Source organism: Rutidosis leptorrhynchoides, chromosome 1, assembly GCF_046630445.1.
Source record: "Rutidosis leptorrhynchoides isolate AG116_Rl617_1_P2 chromosome 1, CSIRO_AGI_Rlap_v1, whole genome shotgun sequence".
NCBI classification, from domain to species: Eukaryota; Viridiplantae; Streptophyta; class Magnoliopsida; order Asterales; family Asteraceae; genus Rutidosis; species Rutidosis leptorrhynchoides.
Window position 1 is genome coordinate 688,255,933 of NC_092333.1, and position 26,785 is coordinate 688,282,717.

Here is a 26,785-nt window from a genome sequence, read left to right on the forward strand (position 1 = left end):
ACGAGATAGTTTGGTTTATGGCTATTTAACGATTAGCCGAATCAAGAGTAACTTTAAAAGTAAAGACAATGTTTTTGGTGTTTTATATTAATAAAACGTTTTTAAATAGATGTGATATCGATAAGATGAAAATATGTTCACCTAGACTTTCTTCACAAATGTTGGATGTTTCTAGATTACGCCCTGATCAATTGCCAAATGCTTGCAAATTAACTAATCGGTTCACCAAGAATTCCCTTGAGTAAACACTTCAAACTAGATTACACGACACATAATTCCCTGTAGCCTAGGACCTCTAATCTGTGATTAATCAAATTGACTGACTGATAGACCCAAACCGTGACCTAGGGTTCCCTAAGATCAACAATCGTGCCAACTCTCGTTGCACACAATCTATCCCTGCCTCAACTAATTATTTCCTACGATTCATTACCGTCTCCGGTTAAATGCACAAGTATCTAAGACAGTTTGATCAATTCACTTAATATGATAGACTCCAACAAACGTCACTAAATTGGACAACCAAATTAATCAATCAACTAAACGCTTAGAACTTAATGAACAATTGCAATAGACTCCAATGAAATCTCTCTCTATTAGACAATCACAATTATCAATCAATCCAAAAATAAGTATCAACAAGAACAATCAAGTGTTCAAGCTATCAATCATCAAACAAATAATAATCAATCATAAAATTACATCCAACAATGTATTTAGTCTAGATGAACATAAATAAATTAGCCAACAACCATGTTAAAAGATAAAATCAAAATCAATTGATAATTCATAAGTTTGAGAAAAGAATCAACCAAAGATGATGATGAATCTTCAATGTTTGTAGGATTGCAACGCGTTAATGGATCGATTGGATGGGATTGGTGACCTTGGAATTCCCCAAAAATCACCTTTTTTCGTCCTTTTTGCTGCTCCTAATCGTCCAAAGTGAAAGCTAAAAGATTAGGGTTAAAAACTGCCTTTTATATCACGTGGAAACCACCTGGCCGACCCAAAATGCGCGGTGCGCACAAAAATGCGCGGTGCGCAAACCCCAAATAAATTCTGCTGCACAAAATCTGAATTTTCTGATCTGTTTTGAAGCACATTTGCGCGGTGCGCACTCCAATGCGCGGCGCGCACTTCTTAACTCATTAAACCACCAAACATTCAATTGTATGTTGTAGAGCTCTGAGATACGGACGTCTGGGCTCTGACCTCACCTCAATCGGAGTTACGAGCAATGAGATATGGCCGTTTTCGTGAAGGCGCGCGGACTTTGCAATACCATCAACCTTCCACACAACTTCTCCATTGTTAAATGATACTACCCGAATGCAAGATCGATTAAACATACCATGTAAACGAAGTTTAAAACTCTCTAACTTTATGATTTGAATCTTCAATGTGAACCAGAATAAACTGTGCTGATAAATGAGCTCGAAAACACACTGAAAACCAATAAAACTTATACCGAAGCACCTCTTGACGTCAAAACACAAATCTTCATTAATACCACCAAATATTAACCGAACCGCATCCAAAAAGACCAAAATGCGACTGATATTGCTAAGATAAACGTATGAGAAATATGCAATATCAGTTATGTGTAGATCAGTTACAAAAACGTGTCACCTTATGTGTTGTTTCGGGTTGTGTCTAGCTCCTTGCTAGTCTATCCTCGTGTACTGGTTCTTTTTTTTAATAAATGTTGCTTTCCTTTCAAAAAAATATTTAAGATTTTGCTAAAGGTTGTAGTTAAACATAAAAGGGTTGTGTAGTGCAATAACTCCTCTATAAAGTCAACATGTAACCACTTTTTATGCATGTTAATAATAGCTCTAATAATTATCGTTATAAAAATTCTATATTTTAAAATGTTGTACAATATAATGTATAGACCATCTTTAACCATGTCAAAGAAAAGTGACATGTTGATGGGTAGTGGTGGCGTGCTAGTAAATTGAAAAATATGACCACTTTTAACGCGACGTCAGAGGGGTCCCGTCAGACGCGCTGGCGTTGGATGACGCCCCATGACGCCTATAACCGGGCGTCAGCACTGACGTGTATAAGGCGTCAGTCAATATTTTAACGGAAAAAAACTCAAATGTACGTGTCGCGAGCTAATTGGTTTAATAAACTACCGTTGGCCAACGGCTATAATGCCCAATTTTCATTTTTTTTAATTTTAATTATTTATATATTTATCTATATAAACTCATTCACTCATTTTTAACACACCAAGACTCAATAATTTCTATCAATTTTACACTTTCAATCATACTATTTTTATAATTAAATATCATCGTATTTACTTAATTCCGAATCCGAGAAATAAGAGATATGACGTTGCACGACCAACTAACCGATGATCTAGTTGAAAATATTTGGAACCTTCCGTCCACATTCCGCACAATAAATTAATTTATTTTATAATTAAAATCGTATTATTAATTTTATGTCATGATTAAATTTTGTGTATTGTTGAATTATATTAATTTTATGTAATGGTTATATTTTATATGTATTTTATTTTATGTAATATATTTTGTATTCATATTTAATACGGAGTAAAAAAGACAAAACAAAAAATAAACAGGTAGAACCTACATGAATTTGACACTAAAATGGGGCGTCAGGGTTAATGAGTGTCAAAACCTGACACTGCCACGTCACAAGCAGATTACACTTTTAGCCAAAAAGTATCTAATCTTACTGTGACATCACAGGCATGGTTATAAATAGTCTAATGAGGTGTTGTGTTGAGTGGTGTGTTGAGTAATGTGTTAAAATATGATTGGAAGTTGGGTGAAATAGTAAATAATTTTTTTTTTTTAAAAACTGGACCAATCAAATTTGAGATAAATTTCAACAGGCGAAAAATTTTCCCGTGCAACTAGCCAGTACGCCGAGTGAGCACGCCATCAACACATACAACTAGAGGTGTGCTAGGCTTAAAATTTGTCCAACACGCCTAGGCTATTCATGGTTTTAAAATATCTAATGGTATATGATGAAAAAACAACATAAGTGTTGTACAACATGACTAAAAAACAATAAGTGATGGATGAATAGAAATATTAATGCAAGAATCACTACATTTTCAGAATACTTAAATGAATGATAATGCATATTTTTACCATAGGGTTTAATATGCATGCTCAATACGTAGAGGGGTTTAAGGATCTTAGAACGTGGCTCTCCGGTCCGGCTACCGTGAATAATCCTGGCCGACATGATGATATCGGCGGGGTGGCCAAGTGATTAAGTCTACCTCCGATAACTGTCGTCGATCAAGAGGCCCCAAATAAGGTCGTAGGTACTAGCTTACGAAAGACTAACCTGTTAACCTTAAAAAGATGCTAAATGATGCTTTTTTACGTAATGTGTATCGTAGGTGATGGTTACGTAATATGCTGTGTCCGGTGAATGATGATTAGGGTTTATATTTATAGGCAAACCCTAATTCTAGAACCATCCCAGATCATGATAACCTCATCCATAACTGACTCCCCCGAATCACGGATATAATTATGGAAAAGATATTTACTTGACAGCTAAGCAACCGCCGTACCGGGAACAAAGGCATTCGCACGCCGCATAACGCACACAAGAACACGCATACGCACAATAGTGATTGCCCGCATACATATGTGGTGCGCCTGCGGGTTGCGGTATCATTATGTCCCCCCAGTTTGATGTTATATGGCGCAAGGCGTATGACATCAAACTATTAAGCGAAAATGAAAAAACAAGAAAACGGCTAGCATTTTAAATTCCGCGTGCGTCTCGATGTCATTAAATCCTGTCACAATCGCAGAAGCCCATTCGGTTGACATGACATAAAGTGGCAGTGTGGCTGGCGCGTGCCAACCACGCGCGTATATGTCATCATACCCAACTGGCATCCACGCGCATAAATAAAATGTTACCAGTTGATTGCGTTACACGTGTACAGCCACGATCACACCACTCCATCCCATGACCCCCAATCTTCCCTATAAATAGCCCATTTTGCAGCTCATTTCCACTTTCCTGCTTCAAGCTTCCTCGTTACGCTGCCAATTTGAATTCCGATCAAAAATCAAACATTCCGGCCACCATTTTAAGGTTAGTATTAATCCGATTACTCCTAGAAAATGACTAAAGCTAATGAGACGTATGTAGATAGCGTAGAGTCTGTTATAGAGCAGAAGCACATAGATCACTTAGTGAAACAGTACCCCCCTTAGCCAAGTACAATCCGGTGCCCCCTTTGTCCAATCAACGAGCCCACGAGCCACCGGAGAAAAAGGTGGCTATTTACGAACATGCTTTTAAGCATGGCAACTTTAGGGTTCCTCCCACCGATTTCTTTCTGGGCGTGCTAGATTACTTTAAGGTCAGATTAGGTCAGTTACACCCTTACGCTATAGGGAAAATAGTCTTGTTCGAGATGTGGTGCGTTGCACTCAACAAAGTGCCCCTGGTGAAGGTGTTTTGCCATTTATACCGACTAGCCAACCACCACAAATCGTGGTTCACCTTCTTCGCTCGTCAAAACTTCACCAAGACCCCAAAATCGAATGCGGGGAATTGGAAAGAGACATTCTTTTTCATCGACCAAACTGTGGTGAGTGCAAACTTCTCGCAAACGCTGATATAGTTCGAGAAGGTGGAGAAGGATGTAAACAAGACCCCCACCCTGAATGAGGACGAAAGAAAACTATTAGCGGAGTGTGCAAACGCACAGCTAGTGCATCGATCATATGGGAACGTGATGCTGCGGCTAGGGAAGATATCCGCACATTGGCCATGGGAGGATGTGCGCCCAGCCATAGTCGGACCGGATGGAAAGGGTAAGAATAGTATAATCACGTACTAACAACTGTTTTTGTATGTATATTATCTAACGCATGCGTGTATCTTTGCAGAAATGAGGATGAAGAAGGTGCTGACTGCGGAAGAGATTGCGGGAATCTCCTTCCGCAAACAAGATGTGAACGTACAGCTAGAGCAAGAGAAAGCTAGCAAAAACGGGAGCTATCGCCTGCGGCATCTGGCAACAAACGCAAAGCAGCTGAGACTTCTGCAGCTCAGCAGAAGAAGAAGAAGATGACTCCCAAACAAAGGGAGGACATGCGGAACGATAACTTTGTTCCAATCGAGCCGTGCTCCGCAGAACTACCTCCCCACATTACTGGTAAGCGTCCATTCCTTGCGCGTATACCGCATACTAAAGTTTACGTTATAACTATTTACTGATATGCAGAGCATGTGGAGGAGACGCAGCCGTCCACCCCGCGGGTCAACCCAGATCTCGAAGCTACCACCACATCAAAGGATAAGGCGATACACGTGGATTCCGATTCCACACCAACTCCTCCATAAGGTAGCTTCCACCTTGCCAACCTCAGCCAACTCACACAGTCTTCTGTGGAAAATGCCGCAGAGCAGTCTGCGTTCCTGCAGCAAATCTTTCCGGCCGAATTCTGAGAGCAACTGGCCGCTCTGCCGTTCAACCAGGCGCACAACGCCTTCATTCAAAACGGCCTGGTATTTTTCGGAATGTTTGCGGATCAGGCCCGCCGCTCCTCCAGTATATACCAGCTAGCTCTGCCCAAAGAGGTAGAGTTAGGGCTACTGCAGGCGGGTGTAGATCAGGTCAAGAAGGATAGGGATGCTGCTGAGGAGGCGTGCAAGGCGGTTGAGTCGACCGCGAATGAAACCAAAACTGCGCTGATTGAGGAAAGAAAAAAGAGCCGCGAGCTGGTTGGTGCGGTTAAGCAGGCGAAGGGGGATGCAGAGCGTTTGCGGTCAGAGCTTGAGAAAGTGACGAGGGAAAGGGATGACGCGGTAACCAACCGCGAACTGGCAGAGGCGGATCTAGCGAAGCTGCGCACCGCACTCCCTACCATTGCGCAAAAGGTGATGGACTCAGAGCATGTGTCCGACAAGTTCAATGCCTACGTTGATGCGGTCAGGGACCATGAAATCAACAAGGCTGTGCAGGAGGTAATCCAAGCTTGCGGTCTAACACCGCCGTTCCCCGACATCGTTCAAAAGAAGCTAAAAGAGGGAACGACTGCGGCATTAATGGAGGCGGAAGAAGCCATCAAATCCATCTCTATCCCCCTAATCAACGCATTTGCTGCGGACCCGAACATGGCGATCGATGGGTTTTTGAAGGAGGATTATTAGTTTGTGTTAGATTGCGCCGTAAGTCCTATGCTTAGGCAGGTATTTGTATTTTTGCAGCCCTAAGTCCCGTGTTGGGCAGGCGTTTCAAACAATTACCTCTTATGTAACAACTTAATTTGATGTATATATATTTCTGTTATGCATGCGTAGTGTGTTTATTTGTTTATATATCGCGAATCAAAACAAAAGGTGAACCGCATGCCCATGCCCATAGTTAACCAAAACTCATGCCTATGCGGATGGTACTGCGTAAAATAAACCAATACTTTAACAATTTACCTTTAACAATTTAGACTCATAAGCTACTGCGTTTTTGCTTTGTCATGTACTAGAGGTGCACGGTAGCTGTATGGTAAGCAACGCAACTAAAAACAAGCCAATGTCTTTATGCTTAAGAGTTCCTCAAGCAAACCAATGCGAGAGTAATTATGCACAAGCAAACCAATGCTTGTAATTTTTTAAGTCGACTTTCCAGCCATCTAGTCTGCGTGGCGCTTGGCTAGGGGAAAACCAATTCCCTTTGCCTGCCGTTAGCGTCTAGCCTTGTAACCAAACAGGCTTCTGCCGCACGGGGGCTAGAGGACACCCCTTAAGTAGGCAGGAACCGCATACAAAAAAGATATTTAAACAACAAAAGTATGCGCGAGTAAATGTTTAATTGGCATTAATCACAATTACAACCGCGACACATCCAAACGGACGGAAATTACATAGAAAAAATAATGTGCTACAATAAACTGGAGTGATCAGGTCCACCTAGCTACATATAACATTTTTTCAATAACGTCGCATGCCAAGTGCGTTTCACAAGTTTTCCATCTAATGTCTCGAGATGGTACGCCCCGGTATTGTTTGCCTTCGCTACCCTGTATGGACCTTCCCAACGGGGGCCCAGTTTCCCAGTATCCTTCGCATGACTTGCGTCGTTCTGATGCCAAACCAAGTCACCGCACTTGTAAGAGCGCAAACGCACACGCTGATTATAGTACTTTGCAATTTTTTGCTTGTTATTTGCTTCGTTGACAGCCGCAGAGAGTCAGCGCTCTTCCAGCAAATTCAGATTTTCCCGCAAAGCTTCAGAGTTATTTTGCTCATCAAAATTTTGTATGCGGAACGTTGGTACCCCAATTTCTGCGGGTACAACAGCTTCTGATCCATAGACTAAACTGAACGGGGTCTCACCAGTGCTTGCTTTGGGTGTTGTTCTATGCGCCCATAAAACCTTCGGTAGTTCATCCACCCAACCAACGCGACCATGACCCAACCTAGCTTTGATTCCAGCTACTATATCCTGGTTTGTGACTTCGCACTGGCCATTCGCCTGCGGATGCGCAACAGATATAAAAGTTTGCTTAATATTAAGCTCCGCGCACCAGCTGCGAAAAGGGTCACCCGCGAACTGCGTACCGTTATCACTAACAATTTCGTTTGGTATACCAAATCGACAGACGATGTCTTCCCATACAAAATTTCGCACCCTTTTTCCTGAGATTGCTGCCAGCGGTCTCGCTTCGACCCACTTTGTGAAATAGTCGATTGCAACAATCAAGAATTTGATGTTTCCTGCGTGTGCATAATGTGCGTAAGATACTGATGTGAGCAGCATGTTTAGAAAATAAATGATAAAATTACCTCGGCCTTTTGGGAATGGTCCGACTATGTCGATTGCCCATTTGCAGAATGGCCATGGTGAGGTGACTGGTATCATTGGATGCGCAGGTGCTCTGCTAATAGGTGCATGTATTTGGCATGATTCGCATTGCTTAACTATGCGCGCAGTATCCGCGTACATGGTGGGCCAATAATATCCTAGCCGCATTATTTTTGACACAATGGACCTGTGCCCCGAATGGAGTGCGCATGCACCCTCATGCACCTCGCGTACAACTTCCTCCGCCTCTTTTGGGCCAATGCACCTTAAGTGCGGTCCCAAATAATTCTTTCGATATAGGACGTCACCCTCAAGGGCATACAGCGGTGCCTTAACGCGGACTTTCTTTGCATCAGCGGAATCCGTAAGAGAAGTGCCATCCCGCAGAAAAGCCACGATGGGCGTCATCCATGTTGAGCTTGATTCCTCAACTGGTGCCACTAAAGGCATCATAACAATGGATTTCGCATTGAGTTCTTCTATTAGAACTTTCTTCCCCATATGATCAAAAGCCAAGGCAGCCAGTTTGCTTAGCGCATCCGCTTTCTTATTTTGCCCCCGCATTACGTGGGAGATTTGAAAAGCTTCAAACTGGTCAGCGAGGTTGTGAACAAGCGATAGATATTGCTGCATGGCTATATCATGCGCTTCGAAATCTCCGCTGACTTGACTGCATACTAGCTTTGAATCCACATAAGCGTGAAAAATTTTAACATTTAACTTATGCGCAATACGCATACCTGCTAACAAAGCCTCATACTCTGCTTCGTTGTTCGTAATAGCAAAATTAAACCGCAGTGCGTATGTATGCTCTTCGCCATCCGGGCCTGTTAAAATTACACCCGCACCTGCACCAGATGCGCTGCACGCACCATCGGTGTACAATTCCCATGGTGACAAAGTTGGTGCAGGTGGATCCTGATGTTCTACTGATGCCTCGACATCCACAGGTAATTCTGCTAGGTAATCAGCAAGTATTTGACCCTTAACCGCACTGCGCGAAGAAAAATTTATTTCATGTTCTCCTAATTCAACTGCCTACTTAGCCATTCGGCCAGAAATCTCAGGCTTGTATAACACCTGAAAGAAAAATGATTGCGTTAGTCAATGCGGTAACCCCGGTCATTGCCGCAAAGTAGGCGTTTACCAACCTGTTTGATTGGTTGATCCGTTAGGACCACGATTGGATGTGCTTGAAAATATCGGCACAAACGCCGCGTCGTATGGACCAGCGCATATACGAGCTTTTCTATCGGTAAGTAGTTTACTTCGCTTGATGTCAGCGTCTTGCTTACGAAGTAGACCGGCATTTGCGTCTGAGAAAAACCTCAGTCGTTAAGTTTCTGCGAAATAAATAAAGCATGTAAATTAATGGATTACCTTTTCGCGATCCGCGATGAGAACTGAACTGACAGCTTCCTTCGATGCCGCGAGGTACAGCGTTAGCGTTTCTCCTGATACTGGCACAGTAAGTGTTGGTAATTCCGCAAGCACCTTTTTCATCTCCTGAAAGGCTGATTCTGCTTCCTGAGTCCATACGAAGTCATTTTTCTTCAAACAATTTTTCAAAGTATTGAAGAATGGTAACTGTCGTTCTGCGGCTTTCGACAAAAACCGTGTGATAGCCGCAAGCTTCCCAGTTAGACTCTGCACATCTTTCTTTGTCTTCGGAGATGGAAAATTATCAATGGCTTCAATCTTTTTGGGATTGGCCTTGATACCCCGCGCTGTCACCACATGACCTAAAAACTTGCCTTCCTCTTCCCTAAAACTACATTTAAGCGGGTTAAGCTTCATGTTGATCCTGCGCAGAGATGCAAACGTTTCCAGGATGTCCGCGAGCATGTCTTCTTCGGTGTTACTTTTAATTACCAAGTCGTCGACGTACGCTTCAAGATTTCTACCGATTTGGTGCTTGAATGCTGCGTCAATTACACGCTGATAGGTCGCGCTAGCATTCTTTAAACCGAAAGGCATCTTCGTGTAACAATAAATACCCTGCGGTGTATGAAAAGCAGTCTTGTCCTCATCTTCCGCAGCCATTAAGATTTGGTGATAACCCTTGTATGCGTCCAGAAAACACTTGTACCTAAATCCCGATAGTGATTCTACCTTCCAGTCTATCTCCGGGAGAGGGTAGTTGTCCTTAGAACATGCCTTATTAATGTCCTTGAAATCAACGCACATTCTCCAGTTACCGTTAGCCTTTTTTACCAACACAGGATTTGCAACCCATGTCTGATAACGCACTTCCCGCAGAATGTTTGCTTTGACAAGGTTGTCCACCTCTGCGCACAACCAATCACTGCGGTCTAGAGCCATATGCCGCTTCTTTTGCCTAACGGGTGTCAATGATGGATTAACATTTAACTTATGTTCCGCAATATCCCACGGAACCCCGGTCATGTCTGAATCGCACCATGCGAAAATATCTGCGTTAGCTGACAATATTCCATGCAACTTGCCCTTCGTTTCGGCTGACAAGCCTGCGCCGATTTTAATTCGCTTATCCGGATGCAAGCGATTTGCTATTACTGCACAGTTTGCAAGTTGCTCTCCTACGCTAGGAGCGCTTACAGACGCGACAGAGCCACACAACTCGGTTGCTTGATGTGACGCAACTGTGGCAACGCCTCCTACTGTGGGAAACTTAATTAAACCATGCACTACCGATGGTATGATGTTGAAACGCCGTATGAAGTTTCTCCCTAGCAGTGCGTTATATCGTGAAGTTGAACGAACCACATAAAAATCGACCAATTCATGCCTGATCATCTGCGGGTTCCTGTCATCCGCAAGCTTTATCTTTAATTCTATCCGGCCTAGCGGCCACGAGTTTTCTCCGGAAAACCCTGATAGCGTAATATCAGGCTGGCGTAACTGGGCTTTTACTTCTGCCGGAAGGAAACGATAACAATGCTCATACATAATATCGACACCACTGCCAGTGTCAACATGCATGCGCTTAATCTGGATTCCGCAATTAGGGATGCGACACTTGATGATAATGGGCTCATTAATTGTATCAATTGACATTACAGGAGGGAAAGTGATTGGGAGAAGCTCCCAATCCTGGTGATCATTGTACTTTCTCCGCTGGCTGATTTTCTCTGCGTCAACCATGTTAATGGTTAAGTCAGCATTTTTCGCTTTGTCAACTTTCTGCCACGCGAAAGTCTTAGACTTCGAAGCCTCTTCTGCGGCCTTTCCCTTATCCTTTTTAGGTGGTTTTAGATGATCCAATTTGCCCGCGCGAAGCGCTTCCAGAACCCGTTCCATCAAGTTTTTACACCGATTGGTGTCGTGACCATAATCGTCATGAAATTCACAATACTTTATTTTGTCCTGCTTGCCAAATTCTGTAAGCGGAGTTGGAACCGCGAAGGTAGCGCATATTGGCTCCGTTGCCAAAATTTCCTTGGGCGTTTTGGACAAACTTTTGAGCAGCGCATAGTTCTGATTATTGATGCCGCACTGATTATTGTTTTGATAATTGCCAGTGGACTTCCCCTTGTCACTCCTGATAGGACCGCCGCTGTGATATCGTCCGCGAGAGTTACTTCCGCGACTTTGATCACGCGATCGATCATCATCATCTTTTCTTTTGTTTCGCGAGCTAGCGGTGGGAATATCGTTATCTTCGCCACTCCGCATATAATCATGGCATTCTTTAAGTGCTTCAGCATAAGTTGCTGGCACCGTATGGCGTAAACGCTTAACCAGCGGCGGGTGACGCTCTGAATTTATACCATGTATGAGCCCTGAAATCTGCTGCTCTGGCTTAAGATCTGGTATGCGCAGGCACTCATTAGTATACCTTGTGAGAAATTCGCCCAAAGATTCCTTGGACTTCTGCACGATGTCATGGCATTCAATGTGAGTGCGCTTGCGTGGTCTCTGATTCTGATATTGCAGTAAAAACTTTGTCCGCAGATCCATAAACCCGGCAATACTACCCGCCGGCAACTTATTAAACCACTCACGTGAAATGTCCCGTTCTTATTGATTAAAAACGTTCCATATTAATTGATTTCGTTGCGAGGTTTTGACCTCTATATGAGACGTTTTTCAAAGACTGCATTCATTTTAAAACAAACCATAACCTTTATTTCATCAATAAAGGTTTAAAAAGCTTTACGTAGATTATCAAATAATGATAATCTAAAATATCCTGTTTACACACGACCATTACATAATGATTTACAATACAAATATGTTACAACAAAATAAGTTTCTTGAATGCAGTTTTTACACAATATCATACAAGCATAGACTCCAAATCTCGTCCTTATTTAAGTATGCGACAGCGGAAGCTCTTAATAATCACCTGAGAATAAACATGCTTAAAACGTCAACAAAAATGTTGGTGAGTTATAGGTTTAACCTATATATATCAAATTATAATAATAGACCACAAGATTTCATATTTCAATACACATCCCATACATAGAGATAAAAATCATTCATATGGTGAACACCTGGTAACCGACATTAACAAGATGCATATATAAGAATATCCCCATCATTCAGGGACACCCTTCGGATATGATATAAATTTCGAAGTACTAAAGCATCCGGTACTTTGGATGGGGTTTGTTAGGCCCAATAGATCTATCTTTAGGATTCGCGTCAATTAGGGTGTCTGTTCCTTAATTCTTAGATTACCAGACTTAATAAAAAGGGGCATATTCGATTTCGATAATTCAACCATAGAATGTAGTTTCACGTACTTGTGTCTATTTTGTAAATCATTTATAAAACCTGCATGTATTCTCATCCCAAAAATATTAGATTTTTAAAGTGGGACTATAACTCACTTTCACAGATTTTTACTTCGTCGGGAAGTAAGACTTGGCCACTGGTTGATTCACGAACCTATAACAATATATACATATATATCAAAGTATGTTCAAAATATATTTACAACACTTTTAATATATTTTGATGTTTTAAGTTTATTAAGTCAGCTGTCCTCGTTAGTAACCTACAACTAGTTGTCCACAGTTAGATGTACAGAAATAAATCGATAAATATTATCTTGAATCAATCCACGACCCAGTGTATACGTATCTCAGTGTTGATCACAACTCAAACTATATATATTTTGGAATCAACCTCAACCCTGTATAGCTAACTCCAACATTCACATATAGAGTGTCTATGGTTGTTCCGAAATATATATAGATGTGTCGACATGATAGGTCGAAACATTGTATACGTGTCTATGGTATCTCAAGATTACATAATATACAATACAAGTTGATTGAGTTATGGTTGGAATAGATTTGTTACCAATTTTTACGTAGCTAAAATGAGAAAAATTATCCAATCTTGTTTTACCCATAACTTCTTCATTTTAAATCTGTTTTGAGTGAATCAAATTGCTATGGTTTCATATTGAACTCTATTTTATAATATAAACAGAAAAAGTATAGGTTTATAGTCGTAAAAATAAGTTACAAGTCGTTTTTGTAAAGGTAGTCATTTCAGTCGAAAGAACGACGTCTAGATGACCATTTTAGAAAACATACTTCCACTTTGAGTTTAACCATAATTTTTGGATATAGTTTCATGTTCATAATAAAAATCATTTTCTCAGAATAACAACTTTTAAATCAAAGTTTATCATAGTTTTTAATTAACTAACCCAAAACAGCCCGATGTGTTACTACGACGGCGTAAATCCGGTTTTACGGTATTTTTCGTGTTTCCAGGTTTTAAATCATTAAGTTAGCATATCATATAGATATAGAACATGTGTTTAGTTGATTTTAAAAGTCAAGTTAGAAGGATTAACTTTTGTTTGTGAACAAGTTTAGAATTAACTAAACTATGTTCTAGTGATTACAAGTTTAAACCTTCGAATAAGATAGCTTTATATGTATGAATCGAATGATGTTATGAACATAATTACTACCTTAAGTTCCTTGGATAAACCTAATGGAAAAGAGAAAAATGGATCTAGCTTCAACGGATCCTTGGATGGCTCGAAGTTCTTCAAGCAGAATCATGACACGAAAACAAGTTCAAGTAAGATCATCACTTGAAATAAGATTGTTATAGTTATAGAAATTGAACCAAAGTTTGAATATGATTATTACCTTGTATTAGAATGATAACCTACTGTAAGAAACAAAGATTTCTTGAGGTTGGATGATCACCTTACAAGATTGGAAGTGAGCTAGCAAACTTGAAAGTATTCTTGATTTTATGTAACTAGAACTTGTAGAATATATGAAGAACACTTAGAACTTGAAGATAGAACTTGAGAGAGATCAATTAGATGAAGAAAATTGAAGAATGAAAGTGTTTGTAGGTGTTTTTGGTCGTTGGTGTATGGATTAGATATAAAGGATATGTAATTTTGTTTTCATGTAAATAAGTCATGAATGATTACTCATATTTTTGTAATTTTATGAGATATTTCATGCTAGTTGCCAAATGATGGTTCCCACATGTTTTAGGTGACTCACATGGGCTGCTAAGAGCTGATCATTGGAGTGTATATACCAATAGTACATACATCTAAAAGCTGTGTATTGTACGAGTACGAATACGGGTGCATACGAGTAGAATTGTTGATGAAACTATACGAGGATGTAATTGTAAGCATTTTTGTTAAGTAGAAGTATTTTGATAAGTGTATTGAAGTCTTTCAAAAGTGTATAAATACATATTAAAACACTACATGTATATACATTTTAACTGAGTCGTTAAGTCATCGTTAGTCGTTAAGTCATCGTTAGTCGTTACATGTAAGTGTTGTTTTGAACCCTTTAGGTTAACGATCTTGTTAAATGTTGTTAACCCAATGTTTATAATATCAAATGAGATTTTAAATTATTATATTATCATGATATTATCATGTATGAATATCTCTTAATATGATATATATCCATTAAATGTCTTTACAACGATAATCGTTACATATATGTCTCGTTTAAAAATCATTAAGTTAGTAGTCTTGTTTTTACATATGTAGTTCATTGTTAATATACTTAATGATATGTTTACTTATCATAGTATCATGTTAAATATATATATATATATATATATCCATATATATGTCATCATATAGTTTTTACAAGTTTTAACGTTCGTGAATCACCGGTCAACTTGGGTGGTCAATTGTCTATATGAAACATATTTCAATTAATCAAGTCTTAACAAGTTTGATTGCTTAACATGTTGGAGACACTTAATCATGTAAATAACAATTTCATTTGATATATATATAAACATGGAAAAGTTCGGGTCACTACAGTACCTACCCGTTAAATAAATTTCGTCCCGAAATTTTAAGCAGTTGGAGGTGTTGACGTATCTTCTGGAAATAAATGCGGGTATTTCTTCTTCATCTGATCTTCACGCTCACAGGTGAACTCGGGTCCTCTACGAGCATTCCATCGAACCTTAATAATCGGTATCTTGTTTTGTTTAAGTCTCTTAACCTCACGATCCATTATTTCGACGGGTTCTTCAATGAATTGAAGTTTTTCATTGATTTGGATTTCGTCCAACGGAATAGTGAGATCTTCTTTAGCAAAACATTTCTTCAAATTTGAGACGTGGAAAGTGTTATGTACAGCCGCGAGTTGTTGAGGTAGCTCCAGTTGGTAAGCTACTGGTCCGACACGATCTATAATCTTGAATGGTCCAATGTACCTTGGATTTAGTTTCCCCCGTTTACCAAATCGAACAACGCCTTTCCAAGGTGAAACCTTAAGCATGACCATTTCTCCAATTTCAAACTCTATATCTTTTCTTTTACTGTCCGCGTAGCTCTTTTGTCGACTCTGGGCGGTTTTCAATCTTTGTTGAATTTGGATGATTTTCTCGGTAGTTTCTTGTATTATCTCCGGACCCGGAATCTGTCTATCCCCCACTTCACTCCAACAAATCGGAGACCTGCACTTTCTACCATAAAGTGCTTCAAACGGCGCCATCTCAATGCTTGAATGGTAGCTGTTGTTGTAGGAAAATTCTGCTAACGGTAGATGTCGATCCCAACTGTTTCCGAAATCAATAACACATGCTCGTAGCATGTCTTCAAGCGTTTGTATCGTCCTTTCACTCTGCCCATCAGTTTGTGGATGATAGGCAGTACTCATGTCTAGACGAGTTCCTAATGCTTGCTGTAATGTCTGCCAGAATCTTGAAATAAATCTGCCATCCCTATCAGAGATAATAGAGATTGGTATTCCATGTCTGGAGATGACTTCCTTCAAATACAGTCGTGCTAACTTCTCCATCTTGTCATCTTCTCTTATTGGCAGGAAGTGTGCTGATTTGGTGAGACGATCAACTATTACCCAAATAGTATCAAAACCACTTGCAGTCCTTGGCAATTTAGTGATGAAATCCATGGTAATGTTTTCCCATTTCCATTCCGGGATTTCGGGTTGTTGAAGTAGACCTGATGGTTTCTGATGCTCAGCTTTGACCTTAGAACACGTCAAACATTCTCCTACGTATTTAGCAACATCGGCTTTCATACCCGGCCACCAAAAATGTTTCTTGAGATCCTTGTACATCTTCCCCGTTCTAGGATGTATTGAGTATCTGGTTTTATGGGCTTCTCTAAGTACCATTTCTCTCATATCTCCAAATTTTGGTACCCAAATTCTTTCAGCCCTATACCGGGTTCCGTCTTCCCGAATATTAAGATGCTTCTCCGATCCTTTGGGTATTTCATCCTTTAAATTTCCCTCTTTTAAAACTCCTTGTTGCGCCTCCTTTATTTGAGTAGTAAGGTTAGTGTGAATCATTATATTCATAGATTTTACTCGAATGGGTTCTCTGTCCTTTCTGCTCAAGGCGTCGGCTACCACATTTGCCTTTCCCGGGTGGTAACGAATCTCAAAGTCGTAATCATTCAACAATTCAATCCACCTACGCTGCCTCATATTTAGTTGTTTCTGATTAAATATGTGTTGAAGACTTTTGTGGTCGGTATATATAATACTTTTGACCCCATATAAGTAGTGTCTCCAAGTCTTTAATGCAAAAACAACCGCGCCTAATTCCAAATCATGCGTCGTATAATTTTGTTCGTGAATCTTCAATTGTCTAGACGCATAAGCAATCACCTTCATCCGTTGCATTAATACACAACCGAGACCTTGCTTTGATGCGTCACAATAAATCACAAAATCATCATTCCCTTCAGGCAATGACAATATAGGTGCCGTAGTTAGCTTTTTCTTCAGTAATTGAAACGCCTTCTCTTGTTCATCCTTCCATTCAAATTTCTTCCCTTTATGCGTTAATGCAGTCAAGGGTTTTGCTATTCTGGAAAAGTCTTGGATGAACCTTCTGTAGTAACCAGCTAGTCCTAAGAACTGACGTATGTGTTTCGAAGTTTTCGGGGTTTCCCACTTTTCAACAGTTTCTATCTTTTCCGGATCCACCTTAATACCTTCTTTGTTCACTATGTGACCGAGGAATTGAACTTCTTCCAACCAAAATGCACACTTTGAAAACTTAGCGTACAATTCTTCCTTCCTCAATACTTCTAACACCTTTCTCAAATGTTCACCGTGTTCTTGGTCATTCTTTGAGTAAATAAGTATGTCATCAATGAAAACAATGACAAACTTGTCAAGGTATGGTCCACACACTCGGTTCATAAGGTCCATGAACACAGCTGGTGCATTAGTTAAACCAAACGGCATGACCATAAACTCGTAATGACCGTAACGTGTTCTGAAAGCAGTCTTTGGAATATCATCTTCTTTCACCCGCATTTGATGATACCCGGAACGTAAGTCAATCTTTGAATAAACAGACGAGCCTTGCAGTTGATCAAATAAGTCATCGATTCTCGGTAGTGGGTAGTGGTTCTTGATGGTAAGTTTGTTCAACTCTCGGTAGTCGATACACAACCTGAATGTACCATCTTTCTTCTTGACAAACAAAACAGGAGCTCCCCACGGTGATGTGCTTGGTCGAATGAAACCACGCTCTAAAAGTTCTTGTAATTGGCTTTGCAGTTCTTTCATCTCACTGGGTGCGAGTCTGTAAGGAGCACGAGCTATTGGTGCAGCTCCTGGTACAAGATCTATTTGAAATTCAACGGATCGATGTGGGGGTAATCCCGGTAATTCTTTCGGAAATACATCGGGAAATTCTTTTGCAATGGAAACATCATTGATGCTCTTTTCTTCAGTTTGTACTTTCTCGACGTGTGCTAGAACAGCATAGCAACCTTTTCTTATTAGTTTTTGTGCCTTCAAATTACTAATAAGATGTAGCTTCGTGTTGCCCTTTTCTCCGTACACCATTAAGGGTTTTCCTTTTTCTCGTATAATGCGAATTGCATTTTTGTAACAAACGATCTCTGCTTTCACTTCTTTCAAACAGTCCATACCGATTATCACATCAAAACTCCCTAACTCTATTGGTATCAAATCAATCTTAAATGTTTCGCTAACCAGTTTAATTTCTCGATTCCGACATATATTATCTGCTGAAATTAATTTACCATTTGCTAATTCGAGTAAAAATTTACTATCCAAAGGTGTCAATGGACAACTTAATTTAGCACAAAAATCTCTACTCATATAGCTTCTATCCGCACCCGAATCAAATAAAACGTAAGCAGATTTATTGTCAATAAGAAACGTACCCGTAACAAGCTCCGGGTCTTCCTGTGCCTCTGCCGCATTAATATTGAAAACTCTTCCGCGGCCTTGTCCATTCGTGTTCTCCTGGTTCGGGCAATTTCTAATAATGTGGCCCGGTTTTCCACATTTATAACAAACTACATTGGCATAACTTGCTCCGACACTACTTGCTCCGCCATTACTCGTTCCGACACCATTTGTTCCTTTCGTTCTATTAACCCCTGGTCCATAGACCTCACACTTCGCCGCGCTATGACCATTTCTTTTACACTTGTTGCAAAATTTGGTGCAGAACCCCGAGTGATACTTTTCACACCTTTGGCATAGCTGCTTCTGATTGTTGTTGTTGTTGCGGTTATTATTGTTGTTGGGATGATTGTTGTAGTTGCTGTTGTTGTTGTTGTTGGGCCGTTTGTTGTAGTTGCGATTGATGTTGCGATTGTTGGGATAATTGTTGCGATTATTGTTGTAATTGCTGTTGTTGTTGTATTGGTGATTCTTATCACCGTTTTCCTCCCACTTTCTTTTGACTTGCTTCACATTGGCCTCTTCAGCAGTCTGTTCTTTAATTCTTTCTTCAATCTGGTTCACTAGTTTGTGAGCCATTCTACATGCCTGTTGTATGGAGGCGGGCTCGTGTGAACTTATATCTTCTTGGATTCGTTCCGGTAATCCTTTCACAAACGCGTCGATCTTCTCTTCCTCATCTTCGAATGCTCCCGGACACAATAGGCACAATTCTGTGAATCGTCTTTCGTACGTGGTAATATCAAATCCTTGGGTTCGTAACCCTCTAAGTTCTGTCTTGAGCTTATTGACCTCGGTTCTGGGACGGTACTTCTCGTTCATCAAGTGCTTGAATGCTGACCACGGTAGTGCGTACGCATCATCTTGTCCCACTTGCTCTAGATAGGTATTCCACCATGTTAACGCAGAACCTGTGAAGGTATGCGTAGCGTACTTCACTTTGTCCTCTTCAGTACACTTACTTATGGCAAACACTGATTCGACCTTCTCGGTCCACCGTTTCAATCCGATCGGTCCTTCGGTTCCATCAAATTCCAAAGGTTTGCAGGCAGTGAATTCTTTGTAGGTACATCCTACACGATTTCCTGTACTGCTAGATCCAATGTTATTGTTGGTATGTAGCGCAGCCTGTACTGCGGCTATGTTTGAAGCTAGAAAAGTACGGAATTCCTCTTCATTCATATTCACGGTGTGTCGAGTAGTCGGTGCCATTTCCTTCAAAATAGTCAAATGGAACAAGTTAATCACACAGAATATTAAGAGTAGTTAATAGTATTTCGTAGCATAATATGAACTCATTTATAAAAGCTTTTTCTTCATATTAGCGTTTTATAAGTTTAAATTCGGGTAGTACCTACCCGTTAAGTTCATACTTAGTAGCTAATATACAATTCAACTACTACAATTCTATATGAAAAACTGATTATAATAATATTTCGCGTTCAAACTTTTACACAATATTTCACAAACTTACAATACCGCTTATTTTACATATAGCATGAAATATAGCACACAATAAATTTGATACAAGATGGTTGTGAAGATAATTCTAGCTAGTACACAAGTCGTTCAGCAAAGGCAATAAAGACACGTAATTCATACGTCCAGAAACAAGTCATGCATTCTGGTTTTACTAGGATTACTTCCCATCCTTGGTCTTGTGGAACATAACCGTTATGGCCGTTGATAAGACAGTGTGTTGTAACGTCGTCAAAGGGACGAGGGTTACGTAATGTCCAACAGTCCCGTAACAATCTAAAAACCTCATTTTTTACCCCAATTACCGACTCCGTCACTTGTGGAAACGTTTTGTTTAATAGTTGTAGCCCGATGTTCTTGTTCTCACTTTGGTGAGAAGAAAAACATTACTAATCCGTAAGCATAACATGCTTCTTTATGTTGCATGTTAGCCGCTTTTTCTAAATCACGAAGTCCAATATTCGGATATATTGAGTCAAAATAATTTCTTAACCCATTGCGTAAAATAGCATTTGGGTTCCCCGCAATATATGCGTCAAAGTAAACACATCGTAACTTATAGATTTCCCAATGTGATATCCCCCATCTTTCGAACGAAAGCCTTTTATAAACCAAGGCATTCTTGGAACGTTCTTCGAATGTCTTACAAACTGATCTCGCCTTAAATAGTTGTGCCGAAGAATTCTGACCGACTCTAGACAAGATTTCATCAATCATGTCTCCGGGTAGGTCTCTTAAAATATTTGGTTGTCTATCCATTTTGTGTTTTTATACTGTAAAATAGACAAGAGTTAGATTCATAAAAAAAAAATACTTATTAATACAAGCAATTTTTACATATATCATAAAGCATAAGCACATTATATTACATATATTACACCACACGAATACAACTATCTTATTCCGACTCGCTTGTTTCTTCTTCTTCGGTTTTGGTTCGTTTTGCCAAGTTTCTAGGGATATATGATGTTCCCCTAATACAATCCGTCGTTTTCCACATTGGTTTAGAAAAACCTGGTGGTTTAGAGGTTCCCGGGTCATTGTTACAACTTAAAGACTTCGGGGGTTGACGATACATATAAAGTTCATCGGGGTTGGAATTAGATTTCTTTATTTTTATGCCCTTTCCCTTATTATTTTCTTTTGCCTTTTTAAATTCAGTTGGGGTAATTTCTATAACATCATCGGAATTCTCGTCGGAATCCGATTCATCGGAGAATTGGTAATCCTCCCAATATTTTGCTTCCTTGGCGGAAACACCATTGACCATAATTAACCTTGGTCGGTTGGTTGAGGATTTTCTTTTACTTAACCGTTTTATTATTTCCCCCACCGGTTCTATTTCTTCATCCAGTTCCGATTCTTCTTCCGGTTCCGATTCTTCTTCCGGTTCCGACTCTTCTTCCGGTTCCTCTTCGGGAACTTGTGAATCAGTCCACGAATCATTCCAGTTTACATTTGACTCTTCATTATTATTAGGTGAGTCAATGGGACTTGTTCTAGAGGTAGACATCTATCACATAATATCAAACGCGTTAAGAGATTAATATATCACATAATATTCACATGTTAAAAATATATAGTTTCCAACAAAATTTGTTAAGCAATCATTTTTCAAGTAAACACGGTCGAAGTCCAGACTCACTAATGCATCCTAACAAACCCGATAAGACACACTAATGCAAAATTCTGGTTCTCTAAGACCAACGCTCTGATACCAACTGAAATGTCCCGTTCTTATTGATTAAAAACGTTCCATATTAATTGATTTCGTTGCGAGGTTTTGACCTCTATATGAGACGTTTTTCAAAGACTGCATTCATTTTAAAACAAACCATAACCTTTATTTCATCAATAAAGGTTTAAAAAGCTTTACGTAGATTATCAAATAATGATAATCTAAAATATCCTGTTTACACACGACCATTACATAATGATTTACAATACAAATATGTTACAACAAAATAAGTTTCTTGAATGCGGTTTTTACACAATATCATACAAGCATGGACTCCAAATCTCGTCCTTATTTAAGTATGCGACAGCGGAAGCTCTTAATAATCACCTGAGAATAAACATGCTTAAAACGTCAACAAAAATGTTGGTGAGTTATAGGTTTAACCTATATATATCAAATCATAATAATAGACCACAAGATTTCATATTTCAATACACATCCCATACATAGAGATAAAAATCATTCATATGGTGAACACCTGGTAACCGACATTAACAAGATGCATATATAAGAATATCCCCATCATTCCGGGACACCCTTCGGATATGATATAAATTTCGAAGTACTAAAGCATCCGGTACTTTGGATGGGGTTTGTTAGGCCCAATAGATCTATCTTTAGGATTCGCGTCAATTAGGGTGTCTGTTCCCTAATTCTTAGATTACCAGACTTAATAAAAAGGGGCATATTCGATTTCGATAATTCAACCATAGAATGTAGTTTCACGTACTTGTGTCTATTTTGTAAATCATTTATAAAACGTGCATGTATTCTCATCCCAAAAATATTAGATTTTTAAAGTGGGACTATAACTCACTTTCACAGATTTTTACTTCGTCGGGAAGTAAGACTTGGCCACTGGTTGATTCACGAACCTATAACAATATATACATATATATCAAAGTATGTTCAAAATATATTTACAACACTTTTAATATATTTTGATGTTTTAAGTTTATTAAGTCAGCTGTCCTCGTTAGTAACCTACAACTAGTTGTCCACAGTTAGATGTACAGAAATAAATCGATAAATATTATCTTGAATCAATCCACGACCCAGTGTATACGTATCTCAGTGTTGATCACAACTCAAACTATATATATTTTGGAATCAACCTCAACCCTGTATAGCTAACTCCAACATTCACATATAGAGTGTCTATGGTTGTTCCGAAATATATATAGATGTGTCGACATGATAGGTCGAAACATTGTATACGTGTCTATGGTATCTCAAGATTACATAATATACAATACAAGTTGATTAAGTTATGGTTGGAATAGATTTGTTACCAATTTTTACGTAGCTAAAATGAGAAAAATTATCCAATCTTGTTTTACCCATAACTTCTTCATTTTAAATCTGTTTTGAGTGAATCAAATTGCTATGGTTTCATATTGAACTCTATTTTATGAATATAAACAGAAAAAGTATAGGTTTATAGTCGTAAAAATAAGTTACAAGTCGTTTTTGTAAAGGTAGTCATTTCAGTCGAAAGAACGACGTCTAGATGACCATTTTAGAAAACATACTTCCACTTTGAGTTTAACCATAATTTTTGGATATAGTTTCATGTTCATAATAAAAATCATTTTCTCAGAATAACAACTTTTAAATCAAAGTTTATCATAGTATTTAATTAACTAACCCAAAACAGCCCGAGGTGTTACTACGACGGCGTAAATCCGGTTTTACGGTGTTTTTCGTGTTTCCAGGTTTTAAATCATTAAGTTAGCATATCATATAGATATAGAACATGTGTTTAGTTGATTTTAAAAGTCAAGTTAGAAGGATTAACTTTTGTTTGTGAACAAGTTTAGAATTAACTAAACTATGTTCTAGTGATTACAAGTTTAAACCTTCGAATAAGATAGCTTTATATGTATGAATCGAATGATGTTATGAACATAATTACTACCTTAAGTTCCTTGGATAAACCTACTGGAAAAGAGAAAAATGGATCTAGCTTCAACGGATCCTTGGATGGCTCGAAGTTCTTCAAGCAGAATCATGACACGAAAACAAGTTCAAGTAAGATCATCACTTGAAATAAGATTGTTATAGTTATAGAAATTGAACCAAAGTTTGAATATGATTATTACCTTGTATTAGAATGATAACCTACTGTAAGAAACAAAGATTTCTTGAGGTTGGATGATCACCTTACAAGATTGGAAGTGAGCTAGCAAACTTGAAAGTATTCTTGATTTTATGTAACTAGAACTTGTAGAATATATGAAGAACACATAGAACTTGAAGATAGAACTTGAGAGAGATCAATTAGATGAAGAAAATTGAAGAATGAAAGTGTTTGTAGGTGTTTTTGGTCGTTGGTGTATGGATTAGATATAAAGGATATGTAATTTTGTTTTCATGTAAATAAGTCACGAATGATTACTCATATTTTTGTAATTTTATGAGATATTTCATGCTAGTTGCCAAATGATGGTTCCCACATGTGTTAGGTGACTCACATGGGCTGCTAAGAGCTGATCATTGGAGTGTATATACCAATAGTACATACATCTAAAAGCTGTGTATTGTACGAGTAAGAATACGGGTGCATACGAGTAGAATTGTTGATGAAACTGAACGAGGATGTAATTGTAAGCATTTTTGTTAAGTAGAAGTATTTTGATAAGTGTATTGAAGTCTTTCAAAAGTGTATAAATACATATTAAAACACTACATGTATATACATTTTAACTGAGTCGTTAAGTCATCGTTAGTCGTTACATGTAAGTGTTGTTTTGAAACCTTTAGGTTAACGATCTTGTTAAATGTTGTTAACCCAATGTTTATAATATCAAATGAGATTTTAAATTATTATATTATCATGATATTATCATGTATGAATATCTCTTAATATGATATATATCCATTAAATGTCTTTACAATGATAATCGTTACATATATGTCTCGTTTGAAAATCATTAAGTTAGTAGTCTTGTTTTTACATATGTAGTTCATTGTTAATATACTTAATGATATGTTTACTTATCATAGTATCATGTTAAATATATATATATCCATATATATGTCATCATATAGTTTTTACAAGTTTTAACGTTCGTGAATCACCGGTCAACTTGGGTGGTCAATTGTCTATATGAAACATATTTCAATTAATCAAGTCTTAACAAGTTTGATTGCTTAACATGTTGGAGACACTTAATCATGTAAATAACAATTTCATTTGATATATATATAAACATGGAAAAGTTCGGGTCACTACATCACGAGCAATACCCTGTAGTGTCATAGGAAATATCTGACACGCAACCGGATCCACCCAGCCTTGAGTGCGCATTGCGCCTTCGAAACGCTGTAAAAAATCATCTGGATCGGTCAGGCCATTGTAAGTACCCAACGTGCTAGGTATCTTTGGTGCTGATGGAAACGGGTATGCGGTTATATGCGGAGGAAACTTGTCAAAGGTAGTCGGTAGCTCGAAGGGTGGTTTAACAGGATCCCCTTTCAAGCCCGCAAAGAAACGCTTCATCATGTCCTGAACAAAGTCAGGTTGTGAAAATAAGTGAACCATATCAGGAGGTGCGGCCTGCATGAATTGACTTGCAAGATTTGCCTGCCCTTGAACATTTTGCCAAGGTTGACCCTGTGTCTGCGGATATAACCAAGGCTGCTGCGTTGGAAAAGAGGGATGACTTGAAGACGCAGAGTACACAGGTGGTTGTAAAGGAAGCGAAACCTGTGGCGTAGATATCTGCGAAACTTGAGGATACACACTTAAAAGCCCAACTGTATGCGCTGTGCTTTGCTGCTGTGCTGTTATCGGCGCCCAATGAGAGTTTGCATCTGGGATGACACCAAACCCCCAACTATTAAGTAACGCCTGCGCATCCGCAGGAGTTAAAAATTGTGAAACTGGGAGCGGTGGTTGCCAAGGTTGCAACGGTGTAAATGACGAATTCTGCTGAATGCTCTGCGTATGCAGAGGTATTGAAACAGTGGTACTGTAAATAGGTACCTGGCCGCAGCAAACCACATGCGGCCCCGTTGTTCCACCGCTAGTGCCTGCCAAGATGACCCTTGGATCCACTGACGAAAAGTCCAGCCGCGTGGTTGTGACTGGTGAGTTTGCTCTTGGCGGTGTTGTAATGACCCGCACTTTTTCGATCGTTCTATACTTATAAGATTAATATTTATATAAATTAAACCTTACCAACATGATAAGCAATCCAAATTGTTAAGATTTATGTTTTTGAAAAGAGTTTTACACAACGTTTGACCGTCTAGTTTGACCGATGATATTACGAACTATACAATATATGATAATTATACATACATATTTAACATGATCTAAGGATGTTTTAATATCTCATTTTGTATTAATAACAAAAAGTCATAAGTATATTTTGAAACTACTAACTTAAGTTTTCAAAACAATAACCATACGTAACGTTATTTGACATAAATACTGATGATTTATAATGTTTATACATATATCGTATAAGTAATGTATTTAATCATTTTTAAAGGGCTTTTATACATAAAACAATATAAGTATATTTACAAAAGATAGTTATATTTGAATTCTCGTTCCGTTTCCTCAATAATCCTATACGTATATCTAGGGTACTATACACAGCTTCTAGAAGTATTTACTATTGGTATATACCAATAGAAATCTTCAATTATTGGAATAATATGTCATTCATGACATAATAAATTTTAACTTATCTTAGATATTTTCACTAAAAACCAAATTTTCAAGCCTATAAATAAGCACCATTTCTAACTCATTTTTACACATTCATTTTCCAAATTTTACTTCCAATTTTCACACACACTTACAAGAACTCTCTCAACTTTTATTTTACTACTTCTTTCCAGCAACTTTACATTTTAAACTTGAGGTAAAAACTCTACTTCAACTCTTTTTCAATTCATATATTTATAGCTATATATATAAGAGTTTATAAACTAGAACATAGTTTGAATGATTTCAAACTTGTTCGCAAACTAAATAGATCCTTCTAACTTAACTTTTAAAATACTTCAAGACCTGTAATATAACTTAAAAATATGCTAATTTAACAAGGTATAACTTGGTTTTTCAAAGAA

General features: G+C 38.6%; 1 protein-coding gene across 1 annotated transcript in view; it reads left to right on the plus strand.

Annotated features, from left to right (window-relative positions):
• Window positions 1–4,915: 4,915 nt before the first annotated feature.
• The window catches only part of LOC139852489 (putative pentatricopeptide repeat-containing protein At3g15200), a 47,719-nt gene continuing 25,849 nt past the window's right edge, over window positions 4,916–26,785 (plus strand). Inside the window, 3 exon segments of the mRNA XM_071841792.1 lie at window positions 4,916–5,041; window positions 5,252–5,328; window positions 5,432–5,643. Of these exon segments, the coding sequence (XP_071697893.1) occupies window positions 4,916–5,041; window positions 5,252–5,328; window positions 5,432–5,643 (415 nt within the window).